The sequence below is a fragment of the Fistularia commersonii genome, chromosome 17, assembly GCF_037954325.1.
Source record: "Fistularia commersonii isolate RoL2024-O1a breed Wild chromosome 17, RoL_Fcom_v1.0, whole genome shotgun sequence".
Classification (NCBI taxonomy): Eukaryota; Metazoa; Chordata; class Actinopteri; order Syngnathiformes; family Fistulariidae; genus Fistularia; species Fistularia commersonii.
In genome coordinates, this window is record NC_141300.1 from 4,643,640 (window position 1) to 4,666,011 (window position 22,372).

The 22,372-nt window shown below is 39.5% G+C and overlaps 1 protein-coding gene across 4 annotated transcripts in view; it reads right to left on the reverse strand.

The window, feature by feature from the left end:
- srgap1a (SLIT-ROBO Rho GTPase activating protein 1a) overlaps positions 1-21,134 on the reverse strand; it is a 76,764-nt gene extending 55,630 nt beyond the window's left edge. For all 4 annotated transcript variants that reach the window (XM_086163120.1, XM_086163119.1, XM_086163122.1 and 1 more), the window contains exon 1: positions 20,537-21,134. In XM_086163120.1, the coding sequence (XP_086019246.1) occupies positions 20,537-20,600 (64 nt within the window). In that variant the 5' untranslated portion in view covers positions 20,601-21,134. The remainder of the gene's footprint in view (positions 1-20,536) is intronic.
- Positions 21,135-22,372: the final 1,238 nt, after the last annotated feature.

Sequence of the window (22,372 nt, forward strand, 5' to 3'; positions counted from 1 at the left end):
ACTGTCAGTTCAGTGAAGCTGATTGTCATATGAACAGCAAATTAATTTGTCAATAAAAATATTTCATATATGACCAAATTGTATTCTGATCAATGACTTTGGTTCAATAATTTGCAATTTATTATTACATTACATAATTGATGCTTGTCTTGGACACTGAAAAAGTTGTTTCTGATAGTTCCATAGACACATCTGGTGTCAGTTTAGACCCACTGAAACTCACTGTTACTCTGGGTATCCAACCACTAATTTCTTCTTTCTAGGCTCTTGAGGCCTTTTTCCACATCTAAATTTTTACCAAAAGTGAAAACAGTTCATGTACATCTTCAGCAATCAACATTTTGTTACTTTGTTGATATCATTGCTTAAGAAGAAGCATCATCAATTCTGCATAATCAACTCACAACCACTTTAAAGCACTGGTGTTATGAAAGAATAAACTAAAGATGAGAAGAGGTTAGGTCTATGTGATGAGGCATAACAGATCTGAGGCATAAAAGAATCTGAAAGAAAAAGCATTCATTATCTTACTGGACATCATTCATTTCTCTAATTCATCTGTATGCCATGCCTGTTTCTTTTCTACCCTAGAGGGATCAATATGGGTGTTTGTGAGTGTAAAAAGAATGGAGATAATAGGTATTTTGCAAATGAGTAAAGACAAAAGCTGGTATGTTTTTATTTAAAAGCCATCTCAAACACTGAACTTTGAATACCGACAGAAAATGTTACTTCTTTTCAAAGAAAAATGACACCTCACCTTGCATCTGGTCTGTCTTTGTGCTTTTGTTTGGGGGTATAGAAACAGAGGAGATAAAGAGACTAAACCCCAAATGTCAAGGAGGCCCTCATTCTCCACAAAGGTGCCCTCAGGCAAAGGACTTGGCTGGGCAAGCCTACAGCTCTTGCAGATAGGAGAATTTGTTTACGGTAGCCATACTATGAAAATTCTTTCGTCAGAAAAGGGAAAAGGCAAATACCATTATAATAGGTATCATGTATCTAAGGTGTACTCACTTTCATCCAAAGCAATATGAAATTTCCCTTTGTCGAAAACAAATGGAAACGGACGCATGCAAGGAGAGACAACACTGAAAGCTGAATCAAAAGAGTGGCGGAGCAGTTATGTGGCTTGCGGTGATGGAGGAAGGGTTGTTTCTCTGAGTCTGTAGATATATTCCCTCCTCTTGGGCCTCAAGGAGGCAGGAAGGAGAGAAAACAGACGGAGGGAGCATATAAATTATAGTTGTACCCACACACCTTCATGTGCCCCTCAATTTATAACGCACGCGCACGCGCACACGCACACGCACACACACACGCACACGCGCACACACACACACACACACCATCTGTGTTGGGTCCATTCAATTACATTACAGTCAGGTATGTAGATGCAGGGAAGACGAATGACTCTGTGAGCCCTGTTACAAGTTTCCTGCCTTCACTGATTTCCCATGTATCTCATGACCTCTGCTCCTCACCCGTCTCCTTCCGCAGCTCACTAGGCAGCTGGGTTGAAGGTCAAGTTTTGTCAGTAACTTCTAAGGCCAGTTAGAGCAGCTTAAATCCGTCTTCCCCTAGCCGCTGCTTTTTTCCCCCTGTCATCGATTGAATCGATGAATTTTTGTGTCTCTTATCAGCTGGACGGGTACATAAATACAGTGAATTATATGAATATATATATATCGTAAAGCAACCGTACTGATCTGAAAAATACAGAAATACGCACTCTGAAATGACAAACTATTCAGGCACAAATGCAATATTTTAATACAATGAAAGTCATCAAATCACTGAAACACTTGATCTTGTGATACAGTAAATTACGGCATTGTACAGTCCACATATATCTTCAGCCTAGCCTATAACGTCAACCAGTCTCTTTTGTCTACCTATATGGCTTAAAAAACAAACACTTGGGCTGCCTCTGAATCCAGCTATCTGTTTACTTAAACTGTTGACACATTAGCCGTCCTTGACAGCATGCAGATTACTCTTCTGTCTTCCTACACAACAATGGGGAGCTATCAGATCAGGGCAGGGACCACAGTTGGTGGCCTGGGGCCATTTGGACTCATAGCTCGCTTGAACTGACAATGTGTTTCCACACTTGGAACACCTTTGCATTGCAAAGCCAGAGGAAAGTACACATAGCTACAGCTGAGGTGTCACTGACAAAGATTGGCCCCCTGAGTCATCAAAAACCAAAATACCAGAGGACTGCATTTCATGATTCAATCAGTCATATAATCAGTCACTTCTTGATTTCATGGACTAAACCTTCCATTAAGTTTATATACCACTTTAGTTTGACAGGCTGCCTGACCAAATTTTGTGCAAAGTCTTTCATTTGAAGGTTCTAGCTCACATTCCTTGTTTTTCCCCTGTTTTCTGAGGTCTCCAATAGGTATTTTCTCTGATCCATTACTCCTGTTGGAGTTCTATTACTCAGTTTACTGTGTCTTTTGTTTAAATGCAAACGGTTGCTGCTCAGCCAGCAAACTCAAGGACTGGAGGTAACTTTTGGCTATACATCCAATTGGTTCTTCCAGATCTACCTAAGATGTTTTGTGGTGCTTATCGTGGTGATTCAAGTCTTAGCTGGATGAATTACCAGTTGCACTATGGGGTTAGAAACACAAATGGTTTATTTAATAACAACACAAGCCATGACAAAAAATCATACAAATCGACCTGTCAAATATCAAGAGAAAGTCACATAGCATATGCACTCAGACAAAGATTGCAAAGATGATTGATTTCAGTGCAAACAAATCCAACGGTCCACAAAGTCAACTACTAAACAGGACGATTAAAAAGAAGGCCGGCACAAAATTCCACACAGTGAATGCCACAGTGGAGCTACACAGTGAGCTGCTAAACAGTGCTGACAATACACTACTAGCTTGACATGAACAACAGTTTTGCACAATGAAACCATTATATCCATACACGCCTGGTATTGGATGATATTGTTTCCCGTTACATGTTCAGTTAAACAGAAGGCAATGTGTAAAACGTATCTATCTGCATGCTGCTCCATCGAGACAGCAAAAACTCCCTATGAAATGTAGCATTATCTCATAAATACTTATAACTCCCAAGTGTACTGAGTTGTCACAGATGGTTAGAGAAGCTTTCAGCAGTCAAAAGCAGTCAAACACAAAGCAGTCTGTACAAACATTTATCAACAGTAGCTGGGATGTTAGTGTCAAAACCAAAGTGCAATAAGGCAGTGTTTCCTCTTAGAAAGAGGGCTGATTTAAAGTTTTTTTTTCTGGTCTATGCAGCCACATAAGTGTTAGTGTGCCTTGGAAATTATTAAACTAACATAATGCTAGCGTCACCAGTGCTAACCAGTATAGTGTTCCTGTTGGGTGGAGATAGCTAGCTCTTTTGGCTCAAAGTCTGACTGAAAATTTTTATACTTTTTTACAAGTAGGGTAATTGGAAGACCAGAAAATGAATCAATTCTACATTTGGAGGTTTTTCACAAATGGCTATCCACAAAAGCAATAAAACAGAGAGCAACATAAACAAAATACAACAGATATTTATTAAAAGTTTTGTGGGCTGCTTTTCAATACATCATTCTAGAAGTTACAGAGGAAATGTGTTGCCTGATTGTTAAGATTATTTTTCCTTGCAAATACATGCAAGAACACTAACATTTGTTAGCATCTTAGAGAATATCTGTAAGAGGCAACAGTACCCACTTGAGGTTTTATGCCAGTGATAGGATAGGATCACATACAGGTCAGAGTTAGTTTATAAAGAAAATCAATATATATAAACATTTGATGGAAAATACTGACTATGCAGATTCCAATTTATGTGCATTTTAATAGATTGAAAAAAATGCCGAAAAGGTTAAAACTTCAAATTTACTGACATATTAATTATCTAAATATTGAGAAATTTGGAAAATTCAATGTAATACTGCATATTTACAATAGATGCAATATACATTCTCTGCAATGTCACGCTTTCTAGCACAAGCTCCACACTGATCTTCTCCCTTCATTCTGACAAACACCATGCTAATATAGCTCTTGTTCACTTTTTGATGATTTCATATCTTAGTCTCCTGTTTTCTTGACTCAACAGATTGAAGTTTTGAATTGCATTGAAAGAAATTATACCGTGACGTTTCAGGGACACAATCAAATTCAAATTCAAATATTAGTGTTGATTGAATTAGTGCTGTTGTTTCTTTGTGCTATACCAACCATTTGATGACATTTTAGGTAGCAAGACAAATTTTATGATCTTCTGAATAAAAACAAAAAAAAAAAAAAAAAAAAATACTTTTAAAGGATATCGGAGCAAAAAGCCAAAAAGAAATGTATGCAACATTGTAGGAAACAAATCAGAACAGGACAGTATGCAAATTCAGCTTGTTTGCGGAAGTGAGTCGCACATGTTCTGACTGTGGTTTTGGCTTTATGGCAGTATGGGTACATTGCAAGTCATCATTCAGTCATGAACAACAGTTCACATTTGGATCAATTACTTGTTCTATTTAGTCAAAATTCCTTTGTTTGAAACCACAGTCCCCAGGAAGAGATTGTTGTCATGTGCTGCTGTGTGTTCACATTTACAGCTTTGAGGGATTCCCATGTGCTTGTGTTTAGAACAGACCATGACGAGCTCTGACACTCTATTTGTTCCTCTCTTCCTAAAGAATGGACAACTTTGAGAGCCACGAGGGTATTTATTGTTTGTTTGTGTTTTGAGCACTGTCTAGCGTGTTTTGATTTATTGACTGCAGACTCTTTCGAAAATGAGTCCCTTATTTTTATGTAAACAATTCCTTGGTATCTAAATTGTTTTGAGCTTCATTATGTCCTTGCTTTGTCAATAGTGGGTGGTACAATAAATGTTATTCTGCCTTCAGAAGAAAAAAAGGTTTGAGAATACATATATTTGTAGGGCACCCTGACTCGCTTGTTCTTCACCTTGCGAAACAGAAACAGTAATAAGCTAATTTAGGGTGAAAAAAGAAGCTTAATCCATACTATATATGTGAAATGACGTTTCTTTGTGCAAGCAAAATATTAGACACATACAGACATACTGAGCTAAGCTAACTGGGTGCTATGAGCAAGCCTCAAAAAACAATTCTGACATTTGGAAAGAAACCCTTCAACAAGCTCACAATAGTTGGAATCAATGTTATGGTGAGCAAGCAAAATAAAATCACTTTCCCCCATTAAAATGATTGTTGTCTTTTTTTCTGACAGTTAAGTAGAAAATGAATTATCTGCATTTATCTGCTGTTTGGTTTTCATTCATCCATGTATTTCTTTCTGTGCCTGGTTCAATACTTGATGAGGCCTTCATGAGTCGGACAGCTAGCATTTGCCAAAGACTGAATGGGCAACCGAAAACTAGTACAAACTCGAAGAGGACACTTGATCCAACATCAAAGAGACGTGCATGAATCCAAAGTAAAAACCCACATGGGAATCATCATCCATTACTTATAATTTATACTATATTCTCAATATGGCACAGAAAAAAAACATCATACTCTGCCCATGTGTTTTCCTTTTCGATAGTAACCACCCCTCACTGCGCCCCTCCCTTAGCCCCACCACAAAAAACAAAACCTCACAGGATTTGTGGTTTCTGTGCCTTTGATAGGGTAAAGCCAACAGAAGAGCTGGAGGGACCAAAGAGGAACAACCCTACTATTCAAGACCAGGCCTGTAATTCCAGAGGCTAGGGTATAGGCTGAAAACCTGGCAGAGGGTGGGAGAAAGGGATGAGGAGAGAGGGAAAGAAGGCAAGAGAGAGAGAAAAAGAGAGAAACAGGTCTGAGGCCAGTTATGCCTGACAACAGAGACCCAGGCCATCTCATGACCCAACCAAGTAAACTGAGACCAAAAGGAACAATGGCTCTTACATTTAGTTGTCAGAGCTACTCTGTCTTGTACGAAAATTTTTCTTGGACTAGCTGTAGCTTCTTTTATTGTTATATACTTATTTTTAGAAACACAAATTTGCTTAATGTCCAGGAAAGAACAGTTTGTTTGGGGGCTGAAAAGACAGAGGTTTGATTTTAGCTATGGAAATAAAGAAGAAGCAATTTTCAGAGAAGATTTCAGGGCTGACTATGTTAATGATGAACAGTGAAGAATAGAAAGTTATCATAATGGTACAGGTCAGTGTGCACTCCTACTTACTTATTTAGAATCTATGATTCCCTCGCTCATCCTTGCTTAATATAGAGGGAATGAAAAAAATACATTTTGGTGAACTGTAACTGAAAAAGTCTGACTCTAAAACAAATGTGGAATCCATAATGCAAATTTAACAAACTGAAATATGTCCTGTTTCAGATCTTGCAGGAACAAGGCTACTTTAAAAGGTCATAATAGATAGATAACTCATCTTATCTGCAAAGGGACAGCTGGCCGAGACAAAGCACAGTTTCCAGGCATCTATTTTCATGAGCGTGTGTGCGCACGCACGCACACACACACACACGCAAACACACACACACACACACACACAGCATACAAACGCATTGCACATAGACTAATACACACGTTCAGCCTTTTCTAAAAATACCGTAACAAATCCCAGGATCCGCATCCAGGCCAAAACACTGACTTTGGATTGAACTCTAAAGTTACTAAAAAGTTAAAGGTGCTTGGGGGTTTAAGTGATACATTTTTTTCTATGATTGCTTTATTTTCTTTATTATTATAATGTCTTCACTGACAAGACATGACTGGATATTTGACCCTAAATCATCAAAATAAAAGACGGGTTTCTCTATAGTGAATAGTTCCATGTACCAAACATAAATAGTCTGAGTATAGTTCCATGTACCAAACATAAATAATCTGAGTATCATGACAATGACATAAAAGAGTCTCAAATAGCCTCATCCTTAAACAAACTGGTCAAGAAAGAGGGGGAAAACACATGTACGTTCACATGTACGTGTCCACCTGTTACTATTTAGATATATCTAGTTTGATCTAGCAGATATTTACTTTGATCATCAAAAAGACTGCTTTAGGACACAAAGGCTGGCTGCTAACAAACACTAACTAACAGATCATTTGTTTGCTGGTGACTGAACTTCAGTTATTGGAACAATGAACCAGGTCAGTATTCGAACAGCTTCTGGGCACAGTGTGAGACTTCACCTAGACATGGCTGACAATCAACCCATTTCCACCGACAAACGGTCCGAAGACCACACCGTTGCCTCACAAATGGCATCTGGTTACTTTAATAATGGAAAAGGCTCATTTGTGTATTCCAGAAATATGTATCAAGCATGTATTCCAGATCGTCATGTGTCATCACTGTAAATGCAGAGCCGATGACCTCACCTCTGCAAGACATGGGGTCTGATCAACCACCTAATGTGGCTAGACAACTGCTTTGAAGCCAAAAGAGACGGAACATGTCTGCCTCCCCCTCTGTCTGGCTCTGATTCCAATGTAGGATTGTAATCTGCTTTGGCTGCTCCTTAAATGCTGAGAAACTTGAAAAACAAGTGTTGGTACTCATTTTGGCTTTGGAATCGGAGCTCTTGAATTGCTCATTATGCACAGCAATGCATGATAGCATGACAAGCTGAAATGTAAGGGATTTTCATTCAGTTCACAACATAAATACCTTGCAATAGTAATCATAAAAAATCTTGAAAAATAATACCCTTTTTATGAACTTCACATTTGGGATATATAGGACTATTTTTGTTCTTATACCTCATATGCTTATTTGTTTACAAGAAAAAGAAAATGAATCTGACTGACTACTTTAATATTCTGGTAAATGCCAAAACCTCATAGGAAATATGTTTTCATACTCTTTTAGGTACAATATATATCAATAAAACAAATGTATACTTGGGAATATTCATTCATTCATTCATGACGCAGTCTATACCAGCTGTCATTTTGCAAAAGGCCAGGCAAACCCAGTCAATTCAGACATATTCCCCACAACAAATACTTTTCATTAGTGATGAAAAAAATGAAAAGATGAAAATTCTCACTCCTAAACAAATAAACAGACACTTGTTTTGAACAGCTGTTAAATGGATTTGAATAAATCACCAGAGCCAGCGAAACAAACATTCCCAGAACTAAACAAATTATTTAAGAGTTTGCCTCACAGTCAAAGCCTTGGTTTCAGTATCATGTAATTTCAAAACACACTGAGTGCTATAAACAATATATGTATTTAATTAGCTCATTGTTAATCTGTTAATCATTTTATTTACTATCCCTTCTGATTTCACAAGTTTCAATTCACTGTATGAGAGTAACTTTTGCAAAAGATATCTGCTTTCCCAGTTGTTTCCTCTCTTGCTGAATATCTGAAATCATCAATGTGGCTGCCATATTGATTTGCATTTGTGCTATTTAACTTCAAATCAAACTTCAGTCATCCACACAGTTTGGACCAACAGCTGTGGCTCGATTAGCATATGTTTAAGTGAATTTTGAGAAGTATAAACAAAAAAAAAAGTGTCAAAAAGATGTCTGCTTTGGAGATCCTTGAAGTTTCTGGGCCTTTTTGTAAAAAGGACAAAAGAGATTAATGGGAGATGTAAATATTCTTTCCAATTAAGTTTGGAGCAATAATTATTTAACTCACGCTATACAATTTTAAGAACTAATGCTTAAAGGCTAAAATATGAATAAAGCCCTCTTCATAACATGACTGATGAGAAGAGAAGCTGGATTATTAGAGATTGACATTACAACATTAATCTTGTGGATATGGAGACACAATTGTGTTTTCTTCTGCAGCTTTTCTAGAAAACATGCTCAGATATTTTGGCCATTCTCATAGCAATCCAACGAAAGATGGTCTATCATTCAACACTTCATAGTGAGTATATTTATTTAATTTCATGTATACCTTTATCACCTTTCATCACTTGTTCTAGGTTTTCTGTCCTGAAGTAGGTTTGTGCCTAAACTAGAAAAAGCATCTCACTCAAATGACACACTTCAAAGAAGGATTTTAATTTTTCACTAGGGGATTTGGATTTTAACATCACGTATGATGCAACAAAAATCTGTGAAGCCAAAGCTGAACTGCAGGGGCATAATAATAAGGCCTCCTTGATCAAGACATCCGCTGCAGTGCAGCTGAATTTGGTAGTTTCAGCTGAAGCCTGGATGAATTATGCTCCACATTCCTCTCTCCAAACCTTGTGATCATCCAGAGAGATCATCACCTGACAAAGGAATCTCAACAGGAGAGGGACACAGCCAGGATAATTACATGCTTATGTCAGACAGAGTACTACACTAAACCCTAAAGCACTATTTCCCAGGAAAAACTCTCAGTTGCATTAATACTTAATGTAACAGATTTACATTAATTTTACATGTATACTTTTGAGAAGAAAGAGGTGAGATGAAGTCACAACGTTTGCAAGGTTTAATCAATAAGGATGTCGGTTGTGTTAGCTAGTGTTATTGCTCCATATAAACAAGTAGCTCACCTATAAAACCTGTTTCTTTTATGTATGTGTGAATTTCTTTGTCACTGTTGCATCGATACAGAAGATATTGTTCTCCTGAGAAGTTAAATCTGTAGTTCAAATTTTATCCTAACCTTTCCCCTAACTCAGGTTTCAGTCTGAGGCCATGCCTACAGGCACTGCAACCTCGGACCCAGTCAGTTCCAGTCACAGAGAGCAGAGATTGATTTCTCACAAGACATCTGCGGTGAAAACCAAGCCTTTGAGAATGTCCACAATGACAGCTCCCTTCTTCAAGGGGCACCAGAGGCCAAGAAAGGCTAACATGATCAGCTCCAACAAACACAAGCGCATGAGAGCAACGCATAAGGAGGCTTCACAAAGAACTAATTTTCAAATAATTATCATGGAAGCCAGTATAGAAGAAATGACAGAGTAGCGTACAGTTATCTCCTTCGACCAAACCTCAGGGAAGCTTCCAAAGCTAGTCCTCTCCCACTTTCTGAGTACCTGTGGACAAATAAGAGCCGGCTTCACTCAGAAAGTGGTTGCTAGAGTCCCATTAAAAGCGTCTGAAATGTTCCCACTGTGAATGCAAACTTTGCCAAAATGGGCAGGTGAAACTGAACGCCAGTGTTGCCCGCAGGAGGACACATCACACGCCTAATGCTTTCGGCTTACCAAAAGACATCTGAGCCATAGCCAGAGAATGTGATCGACCTCAAGGCGGCTGCTCGGAGCGCAAAATAAGCAGACAAAGAGGGAGGAGAAGGAGAAAAGATCAGGCAGATCAGCTTTCAGTGCTCTTTGTTTCTCTTCACTAAAGTAGGCAAGACCAGGCTTTCTCTTTTCTGTCTCCTATAGAGCTGGGCGAAAGAAGCCCACCCTAACATGATGGTGTGCTTGCAAAGGAGACCATGGCACAACTCCGCTTGAGCCATGCAAACCAAGCTGACACCCATCCAACAAGCCATTTATCAGGACAATACACCGGACATCAGGGGTAGAAGGGAGTTTCGAAATATATGACACTTGGTCACAGTGTCCGGACACTTATGATGAAACATTCAAGGAGCAAGTGTCATTAGAAATTTACACACACACACACGCAATACATTTAAACTGCTATAAACAGTACTACTCAAATAATAATGGTGTCTCAGCCATTTAGCCATCATTCCGCTCAAGGAGCCGATCATTATCTTCGAATAATTGTGAAATGAAAAAGTTCTTCACTGTATTTTTTCAACCGTTTGTGTCGGATATGCACTGTGATTAGAAAAATTGCACTCTTTCTGTAACTGTCTGATCTAAAAACCAAATCCCAGGCTGTCAGAAATCTACTTCTTCCAGAAGGCATGCTCCACTGCATTCTGTCATGACTTTTTTTTTCTGAAAACAGAGGTCAAAATGTTTTTTTTAAGGTGCAGGAGACATTCACAGACCTCACAAACATCACTTTTATTTCAAGAGTATGGAGAGAGCCGACTTCCAAGTCCTTCTGGCAAAATTTTTCAGAAAGTCAAATCTTTGTAGAGTAATTGCTTTCTTTTTGGACCAGAAAATAAAGAGGCAAAGTTTAGAGAGCTGATTAGTGCTTCCTTCCCACATTAAACTGGTCATGGGTGCCAAGAATCCCAAGACCAAAATGAGGGACATATTTGTCATAGTGTCAGCACAGCTGCTTGATGTGTTGGCCAGAGAGAAAGTTTGATTAAGAATTAAGAAGGCAGATTCAGATGTTTTTTTTTTCTTGAAGCTGAATAAATGTTCTTCAAGCTATCCTACATATTTTCAGGCGTTTCCCTTCCTTTCTTGCCTTTGCAGTACCCCATTCTAACAGTTTATTAGAACATCGGGGTTGGTGTTTACATTTTAATGCAGAAAAACAATACAACTATGTGACATCATAAGTGAGTCTTACATTAGTATTTTAAATTCAAACAGCATTAATTTGAGTTAGAAGATGTCTGACCCTCTCGGCTTTATTTGTTTATTTATTTACTTATTTATTTACTAAATGTAGGACAAAAAACTGAAGCAGAGTGGGGAACAGGGGCTTCTGGTTATTAACTTGTGAATCCACTTTAGAAACGTAACACAGTGTATCCTTGCACCTTGCCTGTATCCTTGCACCTCACTGTTATCATGCACCTTGTTTGCAGGTGTATTATGATTAAACCTTTATCTCTCCTATGATTAATCTAAGAGATTAGTTTGACATACAGAAATAATGTTATGCTCGAAAATGCAAATTCCATTTTAAAACACAATAGAAACGTAGAAATCACTGAAATGATGTCAATTGATAAGTATGGTAAGTATTCCAAAAGAAATCCTGGCATCATTGCGAACCCATTCAGTAACACTGGGGGGTGCTTAGCAGAGCTGAAGATTCATATCATGTAGCAGAGGCAAGTGGTTTGATAACCAGAGGGTGAAGTTATTCTGGACAAAAAGGAGTCAATAAGCACATAAGGAATGGAACAGATTCAAACTAAATAACTACCATGTTACTTGTCAGAATTGTTACTAATTAAATGGTATGAATGGGGCCCCACATTTATTGGTGGGCTGATAACACAGATAACTTACAGAAAATCCCCTTCTGCTAAAATCGGCTTTTTCATCTTTAATGCAAAAATAAAGTATGACCTGACAATATTATGATTAAACAGCATACTATACTATACTTTACTATGCAATGCTATACTATACTATATATAAAAGCATACTATTGAAATATACCACCTAAATGGGATTTCTGGAAACATTAAAGCTTCAAAAATGTCAAAGGAGGCTAATGTTAATTTTCTGTAGCTGTGAACTCTGAGATAGGAGAAATATCGTACTTCAAGACACATCAATGATAATGTCTCACTGGTGTAGAAAAAAAATTAACTCAGATGCACTGCTGATTTAAAAACACAGAGGGGGTGAGTGAAAGGGGACAAAACACAGCAAAGGGAGAACAGAGACTTTCCCCATGTGTGACCACCAGCAAGAGAATGTCATGGCTGACAGATCTTTATCCAAACATGTCCATGGTTGGAACCACAGCCATGGCTTCAGTTTCCATCCCAGGGGAAGGTTGTGGAGAGTTCAGGGGAGAGCTCCTACGATGTGCCTGAGGCTGCAACGTCTCAAGCCATGGCTGTAGACTCCAACTGGGAGTCATACTCCTGCAAACCAGAAGGAGTCTGTATTCTTAGGCAGATGGGTTCAGAGTTTCAAGCTCCCTGCTGTGCTACCAAAAAAAAAAAAAAAACAGATCCTGCTTTTAGTGCACATTGAATAGGCTCAAAAGGGTCATGAGGTCATGGTAGAACGAAAAGAAAATTGGGGGAGGGGAAATACAAGGGCTAACAAGATCAGTGAATTTGACTTGAGTGTCTTAAAAAGAGGGATGGATAGGGGAGAGATAACAGAAATGATATGTTGAGAAAACCGTGACTTCTGTTTCTTATTTATCAGATGTAAAATGCAGATTTTGTTTGTGATTATTGAGATGGGATATTGGTAGCAATATAGTGACTCTCAAGCCTGAAATCAATATTGTTAGTGCAGCCTGTCATAAAATAAAGGGTGTGTTGCCGGAATCAAGGATGAGGTTTAACCTCAGTTTAAAATTACAACCTCTAGTAAATAACATGTTGGTCTTCAATTTGCATACATACTTTTTAAAATTCAATATGGGATTGTAATATTTTAGAACATACTTTTGATTTAAAACAAACCGTAATGTCATGTCTTGTTAAGTGCAGGAAATATGTCTAGCCAGTGATGAACAAGGGCAAGTCAGCAGTATTCATGCTGCCAGGATTGTCATTCCTGCCAAACATTTCATTGTTTTATATCGCATTATTTCAGTAGAGCAGGGAAAGTTGCCAGCTTAGGGAGGTCATAATCACAGAGTGTCCAGGATCAGATAAGGTTAATACAACACTACAGTGGATACTCAAACAACCCACATCTCTGAGCCTGGATTGCTTATGTCTGAGTGAACTAATAAATATAAACTAGAATTAAGAACCCTGTCACCTGCTTGACAAGAACATTGAAAAATGGGCACACTTTTTTGGACTAAGAGCTGTATTTTTCAAAACAGAATTCACAAACACTCTTTAGTGTGGATCTTTAACTTAATTCAAAGGACTGCAAAGTATGTTAACCTTGTTACGTTTGATGCTATTGAGTTGACATGAGTAAATAACACAATTATGGTGTTGTAATACCAGTTGCAACAATCAAAGATTTAACTTACATGAGTCAGAATAAAATTGGTTAAGTACATGTGTCTATGACAGGCTTCTAAAAACCTGTGCAATTATTATAATGATACTGAACTGAATGAATGGCAAGACATCCCTTTACAGCACATAGCATCCTGACAAGATTTCCATGAAAGTGGTTGCCTGCGATATTCATTTCAAACACAAATTAACCAGCAGTTCCAGAGACTTTTCATGTCGCAGTACACATTTGTCTATGTTGCCCAGAGGGTATTTTTAAGCAACAATAGGCAATATGCTACAACTTGCAATTAAATTGAGGGAATTAATCAATTTTAGTGAAGACTGTTAAGATGATCCACTAAGAAACTTAACTTGTGTGTTTGCACTCCTCTTTAAAAAGCTTTCACCACAACTAAACACATAAACGGCTTACATGAGGCTGATGAATCTGCAGAGAACACACAGACGCAGATTAAAACAAGTCAACCAAGTTAGAGATTATGACCTCCGCCTTCATTTACTCCTGTACTGACCTCATACCGTCCCTATCCATCCTCCAATCTCCTTCCAACTAATCCAGCCCTACTGGGTGGCAGGCAGCAGCATGACCTGATGGTCAAACTGTGTATGTCTGCCTTTCTGTCTGCCCATCTGCTCGGGGCTCAGCATCAGTTCAAGGGAATTAAAAGACATCCAAAAAAGTAGCTAAAATCTCTTTAAGTCCCAGCCAACCCACCCTTTTATGTCACTTTTTCCCTTCTATTTAATTCCTCTGTTTAATTTTTACTCAGAGCGCGGTCCAATTCCATTAACACCATGAACTTTCTATTAGCTAATGCAATGCGGCTACACACTGCATCTGATTCAGCTCATTGCCAGCAACCCCGGTCCCACACAGAGTTCCCTCTCTAAACCCTGATACAAGTGGTAAGGAGGATGGTTGGAAACAGGCGGCACAAATATTGTGCATGCACCATCGCAACTCAAAAGAACAACAAAAGCATTTATCATTCCCTAAATGATTCATCTATCCTTTAAGGTTCAAAAATATTCTCCTTAAAGATATTTTTTTATAACAACGAACAACGTGTACAACGTCTCAATTTACATTCTGATGCAACAGAGGCACTGTTGGTATCCTGAATCAATATGGACAAACTAGAAGGCCTCATTTTTGTCTTAGCATAACAGAAGAGGGGGTAGCACCAACGCCCTGATGGCCTTTTTGGCTCCACTGAAAAGCACAGCAGGGAAAGTTAATCGCTGGTTGTGCTCAGCAGAGTTTCTTGAAGCTGTAATAGCGAGTGGTCACAGATGGCGTTGTCAATAACTATTCAACCACTCACACAGGAGGGCGAACAAACACACAAATGCCACACCCGATCCCATACCACTAAGTGGAAATGCAATACAGACACGCACAAGATTATAGACACCGAGGTTGTGAAAACAGATGGCAAATGTGTGAATGGAGTGTGATGGTCTGAAGAAGTGTCGGGATTCCATCAGCCATCCAACCTCTATCCTCCATTGACACCTCTGAGGAAGTCAGGAGAGAGCTGAAAAGTCGTAGAAGGTAGGCTAAACATGCCAAAAGCTTGAAATAGAGCACAGATTATGGGACAGTTTGCACACACTCATTCAGTTTGTCGTCCACTTAAGTGGAAGAATAACAAAGCAACTGACTAAAATGTCCAAAGAGATTTCATCTCCACACCATAATTGCACAAAGGGGTGAAAATTAAATGTGTGATGAAAAAAAAATTCTAATATTTTGCACAGAATAAGTTAAAAGATTCTATTATAGTTATTTACCGGTATTCATTTTTGACAATACATTACAAGGCATATGTATTTTTTCTGGCACATCTGAAGTCACCCAGGATGTATGTAATTTTGTTTTGCTTGACCATCAGGAGTGATCAGGTATACTCTTGGAAAAACTGCAAAGACAACAGCACCTCCAAGATTGCTGCTGTGACTGCAGAGAGAAAAATAGATCACTCAAATTCAACGCGGAACAAAAGAAAACTCAGTCCTGTTTTTAAATACTAAATACAACTTCTTTGTTTTATACCAAGTGCAAAACAGCTGCTTTCAGTACAAGCGACAAGGAATTAACCAGTTAACACAGTCACTTAACCCTGATCAAATATGACACTGAAAAAGTAGGCCAGCAGATATCAAGTACTCTGCTTGCCTTTGTCACATATCATAACCATGCTTCCATTTGCACTGTCAAAATTGATGGTACTTTGAAACAGCGCAGAACAAGAAATGCTGATGCTCATGTGAGATCTACAAGCCACATGAAAAAACCCTGCCCTACAAAGAGACTTAACAAATAAATGATGCAAAAGACAGGTTCAACAAAATGTAGGGCTTAGTTTTCAGTAGAAATATCTTCAGATGAAAATTTTGTGAACTCCAATGGCTTAAAAGTGGGGAAGTGTACAACACACCGTCATCTTGATGCTGAAATCTGCAAAGCAAGGTGTGATCCAATCAGGAAGAAAAGTATTAAAATGAACCAACTAGCACAACTAGCTAATACCTAATAAGAAATGTCATGACACATTTTAATTTATTTTTCTTTGCTTTTCATATCTTTTTATTAAGGAAACTGTCTGATACTGACTATATGATGTTTACAAAACCAAAAAATAACTCTGTGTACAAGTAATTACTATAAAGAATTCCGTACTAAAAATATGTTGCATTTTATTATGTGTGAGTGAGTCTGTATGTATGTATGTATGTATGTGTGTGTATGTATGTGTGTGTCTGTGTGTTTATATAGTACGGATATTGCTGAGAAAATTAAAAATCTATGCCTCAAATACTCATGTTCAGAGAGCACTAAGTAAATTGGGTATTGAAAAATCAATCAAGTGACCAGTGACCTAAGGCAGCTTCAACACATCATCATTATCCTATTTGAAATGCTGAGACCATTTTCAGGCAACATATCACATCATTCCCTTGAGTCACATATATATGACATCTGGATGACGTGACGAACATATCCTTTGCCATGCAGCTGAACGGTGTTTAGCTACAACCATTGAGATAAACAAATAACTGATCAAGCTGCATATCTTCTTCAAAATGATAATCAGTTGCATTTCTGGAATCTTTCTGCATGTCCAGAAGACTACACAAGTCTGCATAGAAGTTGGACACAGAGTTTAATCAGGGCCGATGGCAAAGTGACAGGATTGCAGTGGGAGAGAGCATTTCTCAGAGGCACATGGGAACCTGTCATTGGACTCGTGACCCCAAAGTCATAATAAGAAAGCCTTCTTAGACATCAAGCCCACACTTTGCCACAGAAAAATTTGGAGCTATCCTGGACAATCCTTCCCACCCCCTGCATGACCAGCTGTGGCTGATGGGCAGCTCTTTCAGCCGACGGTTCATCCCACCCTGGTGCAGAACTGAATGCTTCAGATGCTCCTTTGTGCCCACGGCCATCAGACTGTATAACAGCAGTCTGGACGGCACACAACTCTGACTGGCTTGAGGTGCACCTGTGCTGCTTCCACAACCTCAATTACTCACCCCATTCACATGTCATGCCCTAACTCTGCTGTCTTTCATATCCTTGTTGGTCCATTGCTATTGTCACTTTATTTTATTTACTTCTGGTTGTCTATTTTTCATCCTTCCTGTTCCATTATGTTGTCCGTTCTTATCCCTGATGTTATTGCTGTTGTTCTCCTGCTGTCTATTTATTCATGGATGTCTTTCTATCTTCTGTCTTCTAACTCTCTCTATTTATATTTATTTTTGACATAACTGTTACACTGCTGTGACAAAAGAATTTCCCCTATGGTGATTATTAAAATTATCTTATCTTATCTTACATTGATAGCAACTGATGCTGTAAAACGCAAACAAATTCCAATGTCTTATAGAATGTTTAGGATTTTTTCCAATAAACAAATTCCGTCTCTGTGTTAGGCCAGAGATCAGCATCATCCATTGTGAGAGGCACGCAAACAGAAAGTTATAGCAACACCTCATATTTAAGGATTTATATTGACTGGAATTGAACAACCCACTAAAGAGGATTAAAAAAACAAGTGATGCTTCTCAGAAAAAGTACAGCTGAGAAGAGGAGACCTTTGTCTGGCCAAAACCGCTGGAGAAAACCTTCGGGTACAGTTGGAGGTGAGGGGTATACAGTAAGACTACGGATAACAGGCAACTGGAAATTGAGTTAATATTTTACCAATTTCTGCATTATAGGACACCAAGGATGTCAAGCAGACATTCAGATAACATGTCAGAGTAGTTAATTTTGTTGCTCTGTATATTTTTTATATTTGGTGTCTATTTAACAGAATGTGCCTCCAGCTATTGCAGCTCCACCTCAGATGAGATCCCACTTTATTATCACTCCAAACGCTCAGCTCATAAAACACCTTACAGCTGCAAAATCAAGAGCTCTGTGAAAACAGAATATTTAATGCTGAATGCTTGCGTATGACTGAGCATTTTTCCATGCAATTTGAAACAACTATTTTTCCAAAGCCAAACGTTCTGCTTTTGCAAGTCATTTTAGCTAATGCACTATTATTGTGCTTAACACTAAACATTTTAATATAATTTACAATGCATGTGCTTTGGTAAACGTGGAACATTATATTCTTATGTGTATGAGTAGTTACTCGCTCCAAATTTAAAAGTTACTTTTAACCAAATAATATTGATTATTTGACCGACCAGATGATAAAACAGGCCACTGTAAACTGTTAACTTTGCGAAAACACAAAAACCACCAGACTACAATAAGCGTCAAAATATAATGTTACAGGAAAAATCCTTCCTAGTATTAAACATATCTATCATCAGTTTACACACTTCCAAAATTTAAAACAATTAGACCTTCGGAATTTTAAGCAACCTTGCTGTTAAGATAAACAAAACCAATAAAACTAGTAAAAATGCATGAACTCCTTCTTGAGTGTAATAAAAATAAAATGTTGGTATTAGAGGAGTATTTCCCCCAAAGCTGATTTGAAAGAATCTGGCAGCCTTTTGTACTTGCCACCATGAGACTGACCCAGTCAGACGACAGTCAGCTTGAGCTAAGCTTAGTGCGGTATATTTCTGGCTTGCTAACAGCTTACAGCTTCCAATCCAGGTTTAACTTGCACTTGCTTAATATGTTATTTTCTTAAGTTTTTGCCCATAGCTTACCACGGAGTCCACATGCAGTAAAGCACCAAGATGCCCACCATGGACAAATGAAGTTTAACACCCAACAAGACAAATGATGCTGCCGTTACATCAATACCAATGACCACTGGATTATGTACCCAGGTATATGTCTGCGGGGGCTTTCAGTCAGTCTCAGTCTTAGTTCTAAACTAAAGACCCTCTTGGAAGCCCCTCTTCCAGTTGCCACAACGAGAAGATGTCGACAAGAAGACATGCAGATATAGCACTTCTACACCACACTAGCTGAGCTAACTGAGTCTATCTCTCCCTACTGAAAAACACAAGCCTTCCAGATATATTGACATTTCACAACAAGCTTTGTTGAATATGCCTTTAAATCATCAACCTTAGTTATTTTTTTAAAACAATACTCCTGAACATAGCTGATGGTTTGCTCAAGCCAGCAGCTATTTTCAGAAGCATCAGGTTGTTGCCTCCCCACAAGGTTTTCTGCACAACAAACAGACGTTTTGTCATTTCTCGTTCAGCAACTCCCTGGACAGTGCATCATCCGCCGTGATAGCCTGAAAACCCTTAGTCATCCTCACCAGGAGAAGGGTGGGCTGAGGGATTCCTACGAATGAGAACTCTTGCTCAAACACATGCAAATCTAGCAATACTCCAAGTTGCACCCCTCACTCCCCCACCCCCAACCAACTCTAGCCCCTGAGCCCTATGAACCTCCTCCCTTTTTTTTTCTAGATTTAAGGCTGGATACAAGGACGTGACTAGGTGGTATTTCAGCATGCTAATGGCACAAGGGAACAGAGATGGTTGGATGGGGGCCAAATCCCCATGGTTACCCCAGAGCAGCCAACTGCCTCTTTTCCTGTGTTGGTCTGCCTGGACTTAGCTGCCTCTGCTCTGCATGCAAGGGGGATTGAGGGAGATAAGTTGGAGCGGCATCACTATAGCATCTTTGATTTCAAATAAATCACATTCCAAAAGCACAGCACGGCTTTGCGAGTGTGTGCGTGTATGTGTGTGAGAGAGAGCGCTTCTAATAGTTATAGGTAAACACAGAGGTTATAAAAGAGAAGCCGAGTTAGAGCTCCTCTCACAGGTGTCTTGCCTTGAGTGATCCACTCTTCTGCCGCACAGTCCAAGCAGTGACGCTATAATTATTAACATAACATCGCCCTTTTTTTGGGGCATCAAAGTGGAAACCAAATTATACATTTTCACATAGTGGAGGGGTGATAGTAAAGTATGATATCTAGTTAAATATTCTAAAATGTTGATAACGTAATGAATTGAACTAGCCCGGACACTTTCATTGGCTTTTAAACGCACGGCTAGCATACAACAGAAAAGCCCCCCCCCCCCCCCCATCTCTCTCTCTCAACCCCCGCTAAAATGTTCTTTTTTTCTTGTTGGAAATTTCGTTTCAGGTTTCCGTTTATACTGATGGAGAGGAGAGAATTAAAAACCGTAACTTCTGAATTCTTTCTAAAAAAGAAGCGCTAGTGAATTCACAAGTGGAGAGAAAGCGGTTGTTTAAGCCTCGCCGCCGACAACGGGGAGGATATTGCTAACTTTTCCCGGTGACACCGTGTCAACCTCCGGGATTCCAGTGGAGGATGAACGAGCTCCCAGCCAGCCTTACCTTTCACTTGACTCTCGTACTCCGCGATTATCTCCTTATCCTTTTTGAACCTCGGGGAGGACATTTTTTCGGCGCTGTCGGAAACTTCTTCGGGAAGGGAAAGCGAGGGGGGGGATAACAGATAAACTTGCTTGCCACCAAGCGGGGAAAGAGGGGTGGGGAGCGGGGTGTCCTACAGCGGCCGGGGCATCGCGCACAGGACGGCCAGACGAAACGCAAACGACGGGGGGGAGGACGAGGAGGAGAAAAGGGGGAAATAAAGAAGAAAAAGCCCGAGTTAGCCGTCGGGGGAAGGAGGGGGCTTTAGTTCTTCATTTTCCCTCTGCGGCGGATGGTGGTCAGGGCCGATGCGCAGTACCGCTCCAACCACTGTATCCCCTCCACTGTCGGAGCAACAACAGCGGTAGAAGAAGGAAACACAGCCGAAGTTTCAGGGTCTCCGCCGCGAGGTGCCTCCGCCGGTCGCTGACTTCAAGTAGTACCCGGAGAAAAAGAAAAAAAAACTCTTGAATTGCGCCCAGTGTGTGCGAGTGGATGAATGTGTGTCTGCTCTTTTTTTCCGGTGGAGGTTTCCAGCTCCACACGCACTCTCTCCAACCTTCCCCCCGCCTTGCTTGCCGTCCCTCGACAGTTTTTTCTCCCCCTCTCCGCTCCTCCTCCCTTCACTCCCAGAGGCGGACAGGGCAAGCCGACTGCAGCACACGGCAGCTGGAGCCAGGCAGGGAGCGAGGAGAGGAAAGGGTGGGAGGGATCACACACACACACACACACACACTGCGAGACACTAAGGGACCCACACTCTGCTCCGGGATTCTTTGTTGTTTAGTTGCAAACAGCCAACTGGTGGAACCGGGGTTTTCACAGTGTCACCAAATATTGTTTTGAAGTAGTTCAAACACAGGAAACCTCCACACAATCATTTGGCCTTTAGTGAATATTTCGAAGAATTCAATTATAATTCAGTTACCTTATTAAAGCGGCATGCTTTTTTTTTGCAGTTGCATCATATGCATCCATTCATTGTTATGATTAATTACAAGCCAGTCAGATCCGTCATATTCAGTGAGTGACAAGTGAAATGTGAAATGTCTCTTCAGGGTGACTACAACCAAAAGTTCTTAAAAAGCCTGTTGATTATTTCTTTCATTTATAGTTTGGATTTCCTCAAACAGCTTCAGAGTGATTGTTTTGTTTTCCCTGGACAAAGACCAGAAAAAGATCCTCCTTTGAGTGTGTGTGTGGGTGTGTGTGTGTTCTGGCTGTTATTTATATCTGTAAAGACTTTAAATACCCGAGGAAATAGCTTTTAGTTTAAATATTGTATCATTCAAATATCATCCAATGAGTGATTTCAGAGGTGTAGACAGTTTATCTTCAGAGAGGCTGTTTGGGGAATAAGCCTATTGTTTAGCCGCACAGACCGCAAATGTTTTGGTTCGCTGTAATAACTCTCATCCCACTTTTGGGGGCTGCTGTTTTCAATTAAAAAAAAAAACACATTTCCGTCAACAAATGCAGACTGACGGTGCACAACTCCAAATCAATAGTAGTCCTCCATATTTTACTTGCAACCAAATTGACTCCAGTCAGCTTTAAAAAGGGGAGAAGGCACTGTCTATACACAGCATAGTGCCTTGATGAAATAGATACATTAGATATGATGCATTGTCACAATCTTGTCCCATGTTTTTTGCATACTGGAGCATACATTTTTATATCATCTGGTTGGGAGGCCCCTGCTACATGTCTGAGTGTTCGTAAATATGAAACATCCTTACATGAAACGCTTCACAAAACATTTTCCATCACAAACCTGGCAAACTCAAGTGGAGAAGC